General features: G+C 41.0%; 1 protein-coding gene across 1 annotated transcript in view; it reads right to left on the bottom strand.

The window, feature by feature from the left end:
* Nucleotides 1-16932, bottom strand: part of cacna2d1a (calcium channel, voltage-dependent, alpha 2/delta subunit 1a) — a 171913-nt gene that overhangs the window by 57928 nt on the left and 97053 nt on the right. The window contains exons 8-11 of the mRNA XM_049566230.1: nt 16102-16171; nt 15283-15333; nt 6784-6883; nt 139-297 (exon numbers count right to left, since the gene is read on the bottom strand). Of these exons, the coding sequence (XP_049422187.1) occupies nt 139-297; nt 6784-6883; nt 15283-15333; nt 16102-16171 (380 nt within the window). The remainder of the gene's footprint in view (nt 1-138; nt 298-6783; nt 6884-15282; nt 15334-16101; nt 16172-16932) is intronic.

Below are 16932 nucleotides of genomic sequence, written 5' to 3' on the forward strand. Positions count from 1 at the left end.
ATCAAACACAACAGATTGTCAGCGACGTCCTCAATGTTGCCATCCCTACCACCACACACACACACACACTCCTACGCCCTTATGCTAGCCAGATACCACACTGATATTCCCCCACGCACGCCCACGCCAACACTTTACCTGCGCAAGTTGCTCGAAGGCCAGCTCGAAGCCGCCTCTGTAGTTGGTGATACCCTTGGCTGTGATGCTCTGCACGGCGTCTTTCAGCATCCTCTTGTTGCGGACGTTGGCCTGCACCAGGTTCTCGAAGCACGCCGCGTACGAGGCCTTGTTATTGAACTGGAGGGGAAGAGGGAAGGAGGGATGACGGGAGGTGGAGGAAAGGCACTTGCACATATTTGCGGTTAAATATGTGGCCTGGTTTCCCTTCGTTACAGAGGCATGCGGTCATAGAGGATTGGCTTAAAATGCGGTATTTTAAGAGACAGATTCCATTTTATATCAGATTAAATAAAACACTGACGACATGCTATAAAGTAATCTAGTTAAACACAACTTTTTGGGCTTTGTGGTTGCAAAAATTTGTCATGTGTGAAATGAAATCAGTCTTAATCAAATTCTGCACAGACCGAAGGGAGCTATAGGAGCAGAAGGAAGGATTGGCAGGAGAGCAGGTAGGGATGTGCAAACAGTGGCATAAGGAGGTAAAAACAACAACAACAACAACAACAAAAACAAAGACTTGATTATAGAAGGATTATGCCTCAGAGACAGACATTACTGTAACTGGATAAATTACATTCACACAGCTCTACATGTAAAGAGTCCTCAGATTAATATTGGTGAATAGTTAATGTGGAGGAACAGATGGAACCCTATCAGTATATGCGCGCGCACACACACACACACACACACACACACACAAATATAAACCTATACACAAACACAGCATCTATGGAGGGCTGGGACATGGCTCATTAATACCTAACATCTGTTTTGGCCTTGACTGCAGCCCTCCAATCATGATCGTGTGCACAACACACACAAACAAGTCCACACACACACACACACACACACACGGGGTGCACAAATATTGCTTTTACAGTGCCTCTATCATTTCTTGCAGCATAAGTTCAAATATCTGCAGATACTTAGTGATCTCATACACTGAATGAAATGCACCATAGCTAAAAGTCTAGGTGGAATTCTCAAGATGAAAACCAGACTTCTCACTCGGGCTACATAAAATGTCAAACTTGACTGACAGAATAGCGGAGATGGCACTTGAAAGGGATTTAAACTTTCCATTCTCCGAGTACAATGAAAAGGGCAGCTACAAAGACACGTTTTCGGGATGAGTGACGGTATTGTCAGCTTTTAAAAAGGTAGTCAGCACTTTAAAGCGAGTTGCAAAAGCAGTAGCGTAAGAGGCAAAGAAACCCACATATTCCACGTGTATGAGCCACAAAGTAACAGCAGAAGCAAGAAGACATGTCTCAGATCATCGCAACATATGCAAAACACAGAGTGGAGATATGAAGGTTAATACCGAAATGCTACGAGATAATACGGACGACAGAAGCTGGGATCTTCGAGCAAAGAACACAATTTCACACAATGGATGTGTCACCTCCTTGCTGCCTTCCTCTGTTCACATGGGGCTTTGTTTTCAGAGTGCCAAAGGATGCTGCAGTTCACATTGACTGGTTCCAACTATTCAACATGTTGGCGGAAGTTTCAGGGCAACTACTGCCAAGATATTTGTCCTCTAAACAGACGAACGCCTACACACACAACAATAAAAACACGGTGCTTTAGAACTTGATCTGACTTACAATACTCATCTTAAAATATCTCAGACACAGTAATAAAAGCTCAAACTGTATGTGGGCATGTTTTTTATACTGTATACGTTTTTGAATATAAAAAATAACTCAGATTTACAGTCACTATTGTTGTTCTGTACTGCTGCTACTACCTTTTTATTGCATACACACATACAGTCTCGATCTTTCCGTTACTTGAGATGAGAGAATTAGCCTACTCCAAAAATCAACATGAACTCAACTTACTAAACTCAAACAACTATCTTAGAACATGCACACTCTTGTCCCTGTATTAGTACCAAATTATCGTAGATAACAGAAACATAGAAACATATATGCCTCATTGGTAGCTGGATCATACGTCAACATCATGGCCATATTGGAGACTGCAGGCCTGTTAACAAATGCAAGTCAATAGAGGAGCTGCGGTTTCTCTGGATAAAAAAAGCACTATAAAATTCAGTAACACTTTACTTGAAGGTATCTACATAAGGGTGACATGACACTGTCGTAACTATGACATGACACTGTCATGAACTTGTCAAAAACATTATGTACATGTCATAAATATTTATGACTGCTGTCATTAAGTGTCATTCGGTTTTTGTAATGACAAATTGACATTGTTTGGGTTGTCTTGATTATGACAACTTGACATTAATCAAAGTGACATTACCAGAAGTTGTCTTTGTCATGACAACTTGACATTAACTTTGTTTGGGATGTCCTTATTATGACAACTTGACATTAACCAGGATGACATTACTAGAAGATGTCTTTATCTTAATGTCAAGTTGTCACAATAAGGACATCCCAAACAAATTTAATGTCAACTTGTCATGACAAAGACAACTTCTGGTAATGTCACTTTAATGTCAAGTTGTCATAATCAAGACAACCCAAACAATGTCAACTTGTCATTACAAAGACAACTTCTGGTAATGTCACTTTAATGTCAAGTTGTCATAATCAAGACAACCCAAACAATGTCAACTTGTCATTACAAAAACGAATGACACTTAAAGACAGCAGTCATAAACGTTTATGACATGTACATGATGTTTATGACAGGTTGGTTTTTGTAATGACAAGTTGACATTGTTTGGGTTGTCTTGATTATAACAGCTTGACATTAATTAAAGTGACATTACCAGAAGATGTCTTTGTCATGACAAGTTGACATTAAATTTGTTTGGGATGTCCTTATTGTGACAAGTTGACATTAACCAGGATGACATTACCAGAAGATGTCTTTATGTTAATGTCAAGTTGTCACAATAAGGACATCCCAAACAAATTTAATGTCAACTTGTCATGACAAAGACATCTTCTGGTAATGTCACTTTGATTAATGTCAAGTTGTCATAATCAAGACAACCCAAACAATGTCAACTTGTGTCATTACAAAAACCGAATGACACTTAATGACAGCAGTCATAAATATTTATGACATGTACATAATGTTCATGACAAGTCCGTTTTTGCCATGACAAGTTGACATTAAATTTGTTTGGAATGTCCTTATAATGACAACTTGACATTAACATACACATACATACATACATACATACATCTTCTGGTAATGTCATCCTGGTTAATGTCAAGTTGTCATTATATGGACATCCCAAACAAATTTACAGCAGTCATAAATGTTTATGACAGGTTTAGTGTCATGTCATAGTTATGACAGTGTCATGTCACTCTTATGTAGATACCTTCAAGTAAAGTGCACCTAAACATTTTTTTAATCAATTTAAATGAGTGGTCTTACATTCAAGGGTGTATAGGCTATGTGCACCAGTGAAGTAGAATCTAGTTATTTAGGCTATAAGTGCTCAAGAGCAAAGTGTATGTTAGGCTTACATAAACTGAGTAATTTACATAGTGGAAAACAGTTTCATATCATGAGGAATTTCAAAAATATGGGGTTTTGGATTTGGCTTTTTCACTGCTTGTGGAGACCCTCACAGGGACCCTACTTGTCACCGTTCGCACAAAGGCATTATAAGTGTGTGACACATTACATTATCTTACATATTAAGAAGTGGCGCCTATGTATGCATGTCTATGGTCACAGTAACATACTGGTATGAGAAAGGAAGCAGAAAAGATCATTTACAGACTCAGAGGCCAAACAGAGATATTGATTATACATACTCATCAATTACACAATTGGATTATCAAAGGCTGTTACAGATTGTATCTTCAAAAAGCTTCAAAATGCCTCTGGATGGTCTACAAACTGAGCTGCATGCCATCAATACACTTATTACGCTGATGCACCATTTCATTACTTTCAAAAGCCCTTTTACTTAGCTGATTTGAAAATTCAAAAAAACAAAAACACAAACCACTGCTTTATTAAGGGAAGTGGAAGAAAATGTAATTAATGGTTCATTTGAGAAGAAGGACAAAGAGGAGGTAAATACGGATTGAGAAGGAGATTTCAGATAGAGCGTAGGAACATTCAAGTACATGATGTACCCAGCGCCAAAGATGCAATTAAATGGATAGTTTGAAACTGTGCATCTCTAGCATCCCACATGGGGAGTTTTTAGCCAGACAGACACACTGTATGTTGAAGGTATGCAAATGCTTTCTAAAAAGAGAAGAAACACTAGTGATTCATGACCAATTTGCACACAAACAAAATCATAGAAATGCAAGTTTGTGATGTGACATTTGGTCAGAAAGGAGGCTTTTATGGCTCTAAGGGATCTGAGATAAAAGAGGCCGCGAGTGTTACTTGACTGAGTAAACAATGACCAACGGGACCAGACTGGCCGAAACATATGCTCTCACTCAGTGGATGGATGATGTCACAGGAAGCTTTGTGGTTGATTAGGGCCTGTCCCATTTCTACCCCTTAAATCTTCCACTTGGTATTGAGTGTCCTCCTTTGTGAGATAACCCTTGATGAGGGAAGTGAGAAATATTAGGGCAGAGATCTTTCCCTAAGAAATGGGACACCACTTCATGCAAATCGGCGTGGCCGGCGTGCAGGCATACATCACGCGTAATAACGACGCAATGAAAATGCCGGCTCCAGCGCTTGTGTTGTGTGTCCTCTAGTTCTGATCGATTTTGTTCAGGTTAAGTCGATTTGTTTAAATATTTTGACACTGTGTTCAACCGAGTTGCTGATGAGTTTACGCTAGTCCAAACATCTGTTGTTTGTATAGCCTACATTCCGATCGTACAGTGACAAATTCTTTTCCAAAAGTTGCTGAAGTTGCTGACTTCATCTTCTACTTTGTTGAAAGTTTGGGTTGGGGCAGATTTTAAGTGTTGGAAACCACTTCCACTTCCTCAATTCTGTTTTGGGACACCACTAGCCTGATGGTGAACGCACACAAGTGCAAGTGGGTATTTCTAGGGGAAGTGTGGGTATTGGGACTGGAGGACGACACTTGAATGGTTTCCACCAGCCGACGCGAACGTTAGCTAATGTGCTAAAAAGTTAGCATTACGGAGAAATCAATCTTCCTCCTAATACCTCTCCAGTTTATAATGAGGTGGACATGATAACCCTTAATACACATAACGTTATTCATCCCTACAACAGGAAGTACTTTTTTCCTAACCTGATACGAAGTGTGCGCTGCACAAGAGCATTTTTGTCGATCGCCTCTGTCCAGTCCTTTCGTCTTATCCTACTTAACCATAGTTGACTTTGTTTTTGTTGACGGGCTCCTTCTATTCTGGCTCCCAAAAACACAACAAGACAACATTTTAAGACTCCTATGTAGCCTACAGCCCTGTGGTGGCGAGTCGTGTTTTGCCTCCAGCTAATAAAATGACATGATTGTGATGTCGGCCCTAAAAGGGTCTATCTATTTCAGGGACTACTTGGCGAAAGAATTGGTCATAATCTGTACTCACATTCACTTTCCCATTAAAGTAATGGAAAAAGGGCTGCCACTAGTCTCATAAAGGGGAGGGGCAGTGACACGGATACAGGAATTGAATCTAAAATGGGCCGTCTCGGTTTATTGACCGTCTCTGGCTACGCACACTATGTGACGGACAATATCAGTTTGAGTGTTGCCTAGCAACAGCATAAATTGGTGCTTCTCAAGGCTCAAAATAAAGTTAGAGTGGTGGTATTCGTATTTCAGTCCTGGAAATCATTTCCAGTGTGATTGCTTACAATACATCTGCTCATGAATTCCTCCGATATGAGGAAATAACCACTGTAACCACTTAAAACCGTGTTATTTTTCTTCCCACAACTAATATTGCTCGGAAACATGAATCTGACTTATGCAGCCGGTGACGGAGCCTTAAATGATGATGGATGAATATTTCCTCAATCCCCCTGTCAGTAAATCCTTTGGTGCCTGAGATTCCTACAGAATTTCAAATAGGCTGGCCCCTTTTCCATTTCATGTCACTGATTCAAAGTATGGGTCATAAATACAGCAGCACACATTCATTCGTCAAACTTATCTTGTGGCATTTCAGGGTTTGCTCAAGCTGTGTCATGTGTTAGCTCTATTAGGCACACATACTTGGATTCAGCTCTGATGCTCTTGAGACACGTCGCTCATACACACCCAGACACACACCCAGACACACACGCGCGCGCGCGTGCACACACACACATTTACTGTGTGCATTATAAATATATGCACAGATACTCTGAGTCAGACAAATGAGCACACAAGCGTGCATGCATACATGCACATATGAAGCCGCAATAAAGATCCATCCATGTGCTGCAGTCGCTCGAAAGGTCACTGCCATGTTTAAACCAATGACTCAAACTGCGGGAGTAAAGCTACTCAAACAGGCAAGCCACAAATATGTCCACATTAACATTCAGCCTTGTATGCACCTGGAAATTCAATACACATACAGAAAGAACTGCACTGACAGGAGTATACAGGAAAAAACTAAAAGAGATAAAAATTTGAGTATTTATAAAGCAAATATTAGTATGAGCTGCATTTACTTCGACTGGGGATGAAATTTCAGCATTAGCTGCATGAGTACTCACATAGACCACGTTCACGTAGTCGTCATCAGAGAGGGTCTCCAGCATCTTGCTGACAGACGTGCGGATGAGTTTGAGGGTGTAACCCGAAACGCTGCCACTCCTGCAGTTTGGAAAAAACACATCATCGTATATAAAAACATGTCTGTGCTTCTCTGCTCCCTGTTGCCACCACAGACAGATAAGAAAATGGATAGATGGATAAATAAACCTTATTTGTTTTGAAGGACAACAATTTCTATCTGATAATTTGCTTTCTGGTATTTAGTGCACAGGACAACAAGGCCTTTGCCTCATCAGGGCTCTGAGGGAAGAGCCTGCGGGTCTCTGTACCAACCTTTGTAGCAATGTGACTCGTTAGTGAGATATTTTATGCTGCAATCCACTGTAAACAGAACTTGGAGAAAAACGACCTGGGCTAGCGCAATGGAGCGGTCATTCGACTCGGAATTCAAAATTAGAAACTCGGGCATGATCGACCTAGCCCAAGTTTGCAGACAAAACGTATCCAGCATCCATGGGGCGGATTATGAGACAATGGACCAGTGGGCAGAGACATACAGAGGGCCCTACCACCTAAGTAGTCACTCTGTAGTTGCTTTATATCTGTTGTAGTTCTTTCTGCGTCATTTTGAGTGTCTTTGTAATCATTTCTTATCTCTTTGTAGTCATTTTGTGTCTCTTTGTGGTTGATTCTTATCTCTTTGTAGTCATTTTGAGTGTCTTCATGGTCATTTTGTGTCTTTTTGTAGTCGTTACTTGTCTCTTTGTAGTCATTTTGAGTGTCTTTGTAGTCATTTCGTGTCTCTTTGTAGTCGTTACTTGTCTCCTTGATGTCATTTTGTGTCTCTTTGTGGTCGCTTCTTATCTCTTTGTAGACATTTTGAGTGTCTTCATGGTCATTTTGTGTCTCTTTGTAGTCGTTACTTGTCTCTTTGTAGTCATTTTGAGTGTCTTTGTAGTCATTTTGTGTCTCTTTGTAGTCGTTTCTTATCTCTTTGTAGTCATTTTGAGTGTCTTCGTAGTCATTTTGTGTCTCTTTGTGGTCGTTTCTTATCTCTTTGTAGACATTTTGAGTGTCTTCATGGTCATTTGTGTCTCTTTGTAGTCGTTACTTGTCTCTTTGTAGTCATTTTGAGTGTCTTTGTAGTCATTTTGTGTCTCTTTGTAGTCGTTACTTGTCTCCTTGATGTCATTTTGTGTCTCTTTGTGGTCGCTTCTTATCTCTTTGTAGACATTTTGAGTGTCTTCATGGTCATTTTGTGTCTCTTTGTAGTCGTTACTTGTCTCTTTGTAGTCATTTTGAGTGTCTTTGTAGTCATTTTGTGTCTCTTTGTAGTCGTTTCTTATCTCTTTGTAGTCATTTTGAGTGTCTTCGTAGTCATTTTGTGTCTCTTTGTGGTCGTTTCTTATCTCTTTGTAGACATTTTGAGTGTCTTCATGGTCATTTTGTGTCTCTTTGTAGTCGTTACTTGTCTCTTTGTAGTCATTTTGAGTGTCTTTGTAGTCATTTTGTGTCTCTTTGTAGTCGTTACTTGTCTCCTTGATGTCATTTTGTGTCTCTTTGTGGTCGCTTCTTATCTCTTTGTAGACATTTTGAGTGTCTTCATGGTCATTTTGTGTCTCTTTGTAGTCGTTACTTGTCTCTTTGTAGTCATTTTGAGTGTCTTTGTAGTCATTTTGTGTCTCTTTGTAGTCGTTTCTTATCTCTTTGTAGTCATTTTGAGTGTCTTCGTAGTCATTTTGTGTCTCTTTGTGGTCGTTTCTTATCTCTTTGTAGACATTTTGAGTGTCTTCATGGTCATTTTGTGTCTCTTTGTAGTCGTTACTTGTCTCTTTGTAGTCATTTTGAGTGTCTTTGTAGTCATTTTGTGTCTCTTTGTAGTCGTTTCTTATCTCTTTGTAGACATTTTGAGTGTCTTCGTAGTCATTTTGTGTCTCTTTGTGGTCGCTTCTTATCTCTTTGTAGACATTTTGAGTGTCTTCATGGTCATTTTGTGTCTCTTTGTAGTCACTTGTCTCTTTGTAGTCATTTTGAGTGTCTTTGTAGTCATTTTGTGTCTCTTTGTAGTCGTTTATCTCTTTGTAGTCATTTTGAGTGTCTTCGTAGTCATTTTGTGTCTCTTTGTGGTCGTTTCTTATCTCTTTGTAGACATTTTGAGTGTCTTCATGGTCATTTTGTGTCTCTTTGTAGTCGTTACTTGTCTCTTTGTAGTCATTTTGAGTGTCTTTGTAGTGATTTTGTTTCTCATTGTAGTCGTGCATTTGTCTCCTTGATGTCATTTGTGTCTCTTTGTGGTCGCTTCTTATCTCTTTGTAGACATTTTGAGTGTCTTCATGGTCATTTTGTGTCTCTTTGTAGTCGTTACTTGTCTCTTTGTAGTCATTTTGAGTGTCTTTGTAGTCATTTTGTGTCTCTTTGTAGTCGTTACTTGTCTCTTTGTAGTCATTTTGAGTGTCTTTGTAGTCATTTTGTGTCTCTTTGTAGTCGTTACTTGTCTCCTTGATGTCATTTTGTGTCTCTTTGTGGTCGCTTCTTATCTCTTTGTAGACATTTTGAGTGTCTTCATGGTCATTTTGTGTCTCTTTGTAGTCGTTACTTGTCTCTTTGTAGTCATTTTGAGTGTCTTTGTAGTCATTTTGTGTCTCTTTGTAGTCGTTTCTTATCTCTTTGTAGTCATTTTGAGTGTCTTTGTAGTCATTTTGTGTCTCTTTGTGGTCGTTTCTTATCTCTTTGTAGACATTTTGAGTGTCTTCGTAGTCATTTTGTGTCTCTTTGTGGTCGTTTCTTATCTCTTTGTAGACATTTTGAGTGTCTTCATGGTCATTTTGTGTCTCTTTGTAGTCGTTACTTGTCTCTTTGTAGTCATTTTGAGTGTCTTTGTAGTCATTTTGTGTCTCTTTGTAGTCGTTTCTTATCTCTTTGTAGACATTTTGAGTGTCTTCATGGTCATTTTGTGTCTCTTTGTAGTCGTTACTTGTCTCTTTGTAGTCATTTTGAGTGTCTTTGTAGTCATTTTGTGTCTCTTTGTAGTCGTTTCTTATCTCTTTGTAGTCATTTTTAGTGTCTTCGTAGTCATTTTGTGTCTCTTTGTGGTCGTTACTTGTCTCCTTGATGTCATTTTGAGTGTCTTTGTAGTCATTTTGTGTCTCTTTGTAGTTGTTACTTGTCTCCTTGATGTCATTTTGAGTGTCTTTGTATTCGTTTTGTGTCTCTTTGTAGTCATTCTGAGTGTCTTTGTCAACATTTTATGTCTCTTTGTGGTTTTTTGGTGTCTTCGTAGTCATTTTGAGGGTCTACTTATTTGATGGTCTTTGTGGTTGTTTCTTGTCTCTCTGTAGTCATTTTGAGTGTCCTTACCATTATTTTGAGGGTCATCGTGGTCACTTTGTGTCTCTTTGTGGTCGTCTAGTCTCTCAGTACTCATTTTGAGTGTCCTTGTAGTCATTTTGTGTCTCTGTGGTTGTTTTGCCCTTTTTGTAGCTGTTTTGCATCTTCTTTATGGTCATTTTGTGTCTCTTTGTAGTAGTTTTATGCTTCATTGTGGTCATTTTAAGTCTCTTTCTGGTTGGTCCGTGTCTCCTGGAGAGACATTCTGCAGGTGAAGTTCACAGACCCCCTGACACAGGTGGCCTGTTCAGTAATCTATCCATGCTGAAGTCACAGCAATATGGTGGCACAAATGCTGGACTGAGAATTACCTTTCCATGTATTTTAGCAAACGTAGTGGTTCATATTTTTGTTGTGAAACATTCTGTAGCTGCCATTTTTACTCAGCTGATTTGTGCTTGATACAAGTCTTTGCAAGGATGCACATCTCCATCTCTGTCGCAGAGATAGTTGACTGATTTTATCAGGGTTCATACAGACTTTACAGAATGCATTATTTTTTCATTTTCACATACTTTTCTTAATTCTGAGCAATTTCATTATGATGACTCAATGAGCAAAACTTTGATCAGAATATGAGACAGCATCAAGTGGTTTATTTGAATTTCAAGGACTTTTTAAACAGTCTGTTTTCAAAGTATTCCCATGCAATTTTCACTTCAGCGTGATGTTACTTTTCGCTAATGGTGCTGTGGTAGTTGATATACAGTACAGGCCAAAAGTTTGGACACACCTTCTCATTCAATGCGTTTTCTTTATTTTCATGACTATTTACATTGTAGATTCTCACTGAAGGCATCAAAACTATGAATGAACACATGTGGAGTTATGTACTTAACAAAAAAAGGTGAAATAACTGAAAACACGTTTTATATTCTAGTTTCTTCAAAATAGCCACCCTTTGCTCTGATTACTGCTTTGCACACTCTTGGCATTCTCTCCATGAGCTTCAAGAGGTAGTCACCTGAAATGGTTTTCCAACAGTCTTGAAGGAGTTCCCAGAGGTGTTTAGCACTTGTTGGCCCCTTTGCCTTCACTCTGCGGTCCAGCTCACCCCAAACCATCTGGATTGGGTTCAGGTCCGGTGACTGTGGAGGCCAGGTCATTTGCCGCAGCACTCCATCACTCTCCTTCTTGGTCAAATAGCCCTTACACAGCCTGGAGGTGTGTTTGGGGTCATTGTCCTGTTGAAAAATAAATGATCGTCCAACTAAATGCAAACCGGATGGGATGGCATGTCGCTGCAGGATGCTGTGGTAGCCATGCTGGTTCAGTGTGCCTTCAATTTTGAATAAATCCCCAACAGTGTCACCAGCAAAACACCCCCACACCATCACACCTCCTCCTCCATGCTTCACAGTGGGAACCAGGCATGTGGAATCCATCCGCTCACCTTTTCTGCCTCACAAAGACACGGTTGGAACCAAAGATCTCAAATTTGGACTCATCAGACCAAAGCACAGATTTCCACTGGTCTAATGTCCATTCCTTGTGTTTCTTGGCCCAAACAAATCTCTTCTGCTTGTTGCCTCTCCTTAGCAGTGGTTTCCTAGCAGCTATTTGACCATGAAGGCCTGATTCGCAGTCTCCTCTTAACAGTTGTTCTAGAGATGGGTCTGCTGCTAGAACTCTGTGTGGCATTCATCTGCTCTCTGATCTGAGCTGCTGTTAACTTGCGATTTCTGAGGCTGGTGACTGGATGAACTTATCCTCAGAAGCAGAGGTGACTCTGGTCTTCCTTTCCTGGTCGGTCCTCATGTGTGCCAGTTTCGTTGTAGCGCTTGATGGTTTTTATGCGACTCCACTTGGGGACACATTTAAAGTTTTTGCAATTTTCCCGACTGACTGACCTTCATTTCTTAAAGTAATGATGGCCACTCGTTTTTCTTTAGTTAGCTGATTGGTTCTTGCCATAATATGAATTTTAACAGTTGTCCAATAGGGCTGTCGGCTGTGTATTAACCTGACTTCTGCACAACACAACTGATGGTCCCAACCCCATTGATAAAGCAAGAAATTCCACTAATTAACCCTGATAAGGCACACCTGTGAAGTGGAAACCATTTCAGGTGACTACCTCTTGAAGCTCATGGAGAGAATGCCAAGAGTGTGCAAAGCAGTAATCAGAGCAAAGGGTGGCTATTTTGAAGAAACTAGAATATAAAACATGTTTTCAGTTATTTCACCTTTTTTGTTAAGTACATAACTCCACATGTGTTCATTCATAGTTTTGATGCCTTCAGTGAGAATCTACAATGTAAATAGTCATGAAAATAAAGAAAACGCATTGAATGAGAAGGTGTGTCCAAACTTTTGGCCTGTACTGTAGTTCCTCTGTAGATGTGAAGCTCAGAGACTTGCCGTACAAAGATCAGTTTGCTGCGGGCGTCCGTGTTTTTCCAAGCAAATGCACTGGGATGCATTTAAATGGTCATCGGACATACTGACTTGGAATTATCAACTTCCGATTTGCAGTGGATTGCAGCATTCCTGTGCCCCAAGAACAGCCTGAACAGCTGACATTGCCATCTGTAAAGCCTTCTGCCTTCAGGGCTGAAGACCATTCATGAGCTTTAAGCACATTTCAGACCGACAAGTTTCTTCTGTTAACAAGCACGCTAGATATAGTTTTATTCATCACATTAACAAAAGTGCTATAATCTTCATCAATGCAACGGGTGTTTGTGTGCAAGTCAGCTCATGACATGTTAGCATAAAATGATTAAAAATAAAATATCAGTGTTCAGCACTGCCAGGACTCGACTCCTTTGATTATTTTTCCTACTGCTCTTGTTAAACGAGATGAAGACCCCGCACCGATGGATCTGTAAATTCACAACTTAATTGCTTCCTGCAGGTAAAGAATAGAAAGGAACAGAGAGTGGGGGAAAAAATGAAGTGACGTTCTTTTAACGTTCTTTTCACCAAAGCATAACAGAGGCAGCTTTTAATGTCTAATAAGCCTCATCAGTTCTCTGTGTGCCAATTACCAGAGCTGCGCTAAGAGCTGCAAGTGGACAAATTTACTTTTTCATTTATCATATTGCGTTGTCGTTTAGGCCTGGTGCCGTGCCATGAGTCCCATTTGTAATAAAACTCCACCTGAGCGGAAAAATCCAGACAAATCACTTTGACGCTGGCAAGAATACGACACACACAATCACATGCATGTTGCACACATTTCTTGTACTGTGCTTCGACTGGTTGTGGTTAACGTGAGGGGGTAAAACTGGTGAATCATCAGCAATTTTTTTGTTTTTTTTTATGGTCAACAAATCCCATAAAAACACAGATACCAATGAAGCGCTAGTTTGTCTCTCAAAGCTTTCCATCCTACAGTATCTACCTTGTCTGTAGCACTCAGCCCCAAGCACACAGGTTCCTACTGAAGACTAACTCTTTCATAATGTATCACCAATATATATTTCTATTATCTAAAATGGAGTTATTTCCAAAAAAAGCTAGGCACTGTAGTTTTTAGCAAACATTACTCAAACAGGAGTAAATGGCATATTTGTTTGGGACTATTTACAACAGTGGATTAATACACATTTGATGCTTTAATGAGGTTTTAAAACACCAAGTAGTTGTAACCTTGTACAAAAACGGAGGTCTGTGAGACGGAGGAATAAATTATATCTGGCTTGAGATAAGCGGCACGGTGGTACGGTATTGTTAGCATTGTTGCCTCGCAGCAAAAGGGTTCCCAGTTCAAATCCAGGGTGGGGGAGCCATGTTCCTCCTGTGTCAGTGTGGGTTTTCTCCAGGTACTCCGGCTTCCTCCCACAGTCCAAAGACACGCAGGTTAACTGGTGACTCTAAACTGTCCGTAGGTGTGAATGTGAGTGTGAATGGTTGTCTGTCTCTATAGCCCCCTTTTACACTGCCAGATTCTCCACGAATGTTGGGCAGTTTTGCCGGCAAGCTGCAATCGTTTAGACACACAGAGCCGGATTGGCGAGTTGATCCGAGGTGCCCAATTTTCAGCCTCGTAGGGTAGTCATATTGGCGGAACCCTTTAAGTTTAAACAGACCGAGGTGGCCTTCCACAACGAGAGGGGCTGTTGATGACGCCGCACGTGCGAGCCACTGGCGGTGGATAAACAGGAAACAGCTGATAGCAGGAATTAGCGAGCAGCTAGTAGCAAGAGGGAAACACAAACCTGACAGACACTGTAAAGATGAGCAACTGGAGAGACAAGGAATTGCGCACCCTCCTTGTTCTCGCAAACGAAGAGGCCATTAACTGTGAAATGACGTGGACAGTGAAGGACGGGCCGACGGGCCGACGAGAGAATTGCCGAAGGATTGACCAGCCGCGGCTTCCCTCCCACGTCACTGGTTACGTCACACGCTGAGCTACACATTTTGTTACTTGCTCACGCCCCCCATTGCCCCGAAAAAGGTGCATTTTGTATAAACAAAAGTAGGTAGGCGGCATTTTGCTGCACTCCCCGGTTATGTTTTTATACTGCCAATGCTGAAAAAAGACTGATTGGGCTTTCCTGCAAATTTGCACAACTCCTATCTAAAAAGGGCCTATGTGTCAGCCCTGTGATAGTCTGGTGACCTGTCCAGAGTGTACCCCACCTCTCGCCCAGTGTCAGCTGGGATAGGCTCCAGCCCCCTGCGACCCCTAACAGGATAAGCAGTTACAGAAAATGAATGAATGAGGCTTGAGGTACACAGGCAACACTTGTTTTTAAACTCCCTAAACATCCTAAATTGGAAAATGGTTTCAACTGTTTGGCCCCAGAAAATATTGAAAATAAACCCCTATTCTCAGTTTTTAAATGGATACTGTTTGTTAAAAATGATCTGCAGTTCTTTAATCTAATTAAAGTCTGAGCTGCTGTTGTGCCTGCCGTCGCTCCAGAATCCTCTCTGAACATCTCAGCTCTTCTAAACCGTCACTCATCACAGGGAGAAACAACTGGACTGTAAACGATGAAGTCGCCTGATACACTGACTACTTTTTGTTTGTCCGTGTCACATGAGTGCTGAGGCAGCCGTGAGCGCGGCGCAGTCAGAGAGTTAGCATCAGGGCCTTCTGGCCCCCCAAAGAAAACTAAATCTGACTGTAATGGATGAATCATAAGGTCGTCACTCACGCATCCACCAGGATCAGCATGTCCTTGGGTGACGCTGCCCCCTGAATGTACCTGGTGAGTAATAAGAGACACACACATGCACAGAAAGGTCATGGATATTGAGCACATAAAGAGATGTACATGAGCACACAAGTAGAAATGGGAGTTATTATAATGCAGGAGTCATTTATAAAACTAAACTCTAAGAAACCTGCACAACACAAACTTCAGCACATAAAATAGTGATGAGGCTGTACATTCTGTGGTCTCATCACTCGTTTCTCTTTGAGCGAGTAAGCAAATATCACTATCATTTGCATATGAAATCAATGAGAGCTTTGTATTTAATTACATCTCTCCCTCCATTTCTGTGATAAACAAACAGTTGTGTGTCTTTGTTCAGAGTTCAAGTGCTCAGTCGCCGACGGGGCTTTTGAAGCTAATGAAATTTAATAACATGGTTAAAAGAGTATTGGTGGCTTCCAGCCTGATTTTAATCATTTTTAGCAGACTAATGAAGCTTTTGTATCGGTGCCTCTTGATCTGCAGCGGCTTAATCATCATAGTGCTCTGATGTGTTTGTTTGAGTGGGTTTAGCTGCAGTCAGAGACCTGGATTTGATTGTTTTAAACTCTGTGTGTGCGCGCAGGTGCTCTTATCAGTTTATGTGACATGCAAATACAGTCTTTGCAAATTAATGTTTAATATGACAATGACACAGGTGGACTGAACGAGCCACGTGTCTGCCTTTGACAAACACCAGAGAAATGACTTGTCAATGAGATGATTGGAGACACAAGAAACAAAACTGCAGCTCCCATAATGAGCGACTGCACTCACCACGGTCGCCTCCGCACATCGTAGAGGTCGATCTTACTGGCTGAATTGCTTGAGTCGATCCAAGGGGATGCTGTGATTGGGGAGGAAAATTACCTCACATTATGCTTGGGTTTAAGGTATATATGCGTCAGTGGCCAAATCCTCCTATATCTCACATCTCAAAGGAGCTGTATGTGACATTCAGAGCCCATCTATGATTCAGAATCTGGGGTGGGATCATAGACTGTATATAATTATGGACAATGTGTCTCCACTTACCCCCAGTGTACAGAAGTGAAGCTAGAATATCCTGATTACAGCTAATGCCATCTTGCCGGAGTCTGCCCCTATAGCGATATCTGCGGTTTCAAGTTTCCCGCCCATACACCCGTCCAACCAATTGCGAGCAGCACCACTAAATGTGAGCCCACCCATTTGCTCACACAGTTGTCAATCATGTTGTAAAAACCCTGTTTTATAGCGTTAAAGTTATAGTTGGTAATCCTGTTCAGAAACACTTTTTGTTATACTGGGTAAAATGGTCCTTCCATCCTGAGAGTAGTCAATACATAATGTGTTCAGAAAAAGGAATGAAAAAAAATCAAACATCTGTGGCAGCTGCAAGCCTGTGAAAACTCTGACCAATCTCTGCCATTCGGTGCGAATGGAAAGAACCAATCAGATGCCTTCATGTCTCGTATTACCTGAGCCCCCCTCCGTCCCTCCCTCCTCCCTGCGCGCACTCATCACATGTCACCGTTGCCGGAAATATTCAGCACACTCCTCAGCAGAAATACTGAGTTAGCAGGAGTTTGCTGCACAATGGCAGAGAAAATGCAGCCAAAAGTACCA

Source organism: Epinephelus fuscoguttatus, linkage group LG22, assembly GCF_011397635.1.
Source record: "Epinephelus fuscoguttatus linkage group LG22, E.fuscoguttatus.final_Chr_v1".
NCBI lineage: Eukaryota > Metazoa > Chordata > Actinopteri > Perciformes > Serranidae > Epinephelus > Epinephelus fuscoguttatus.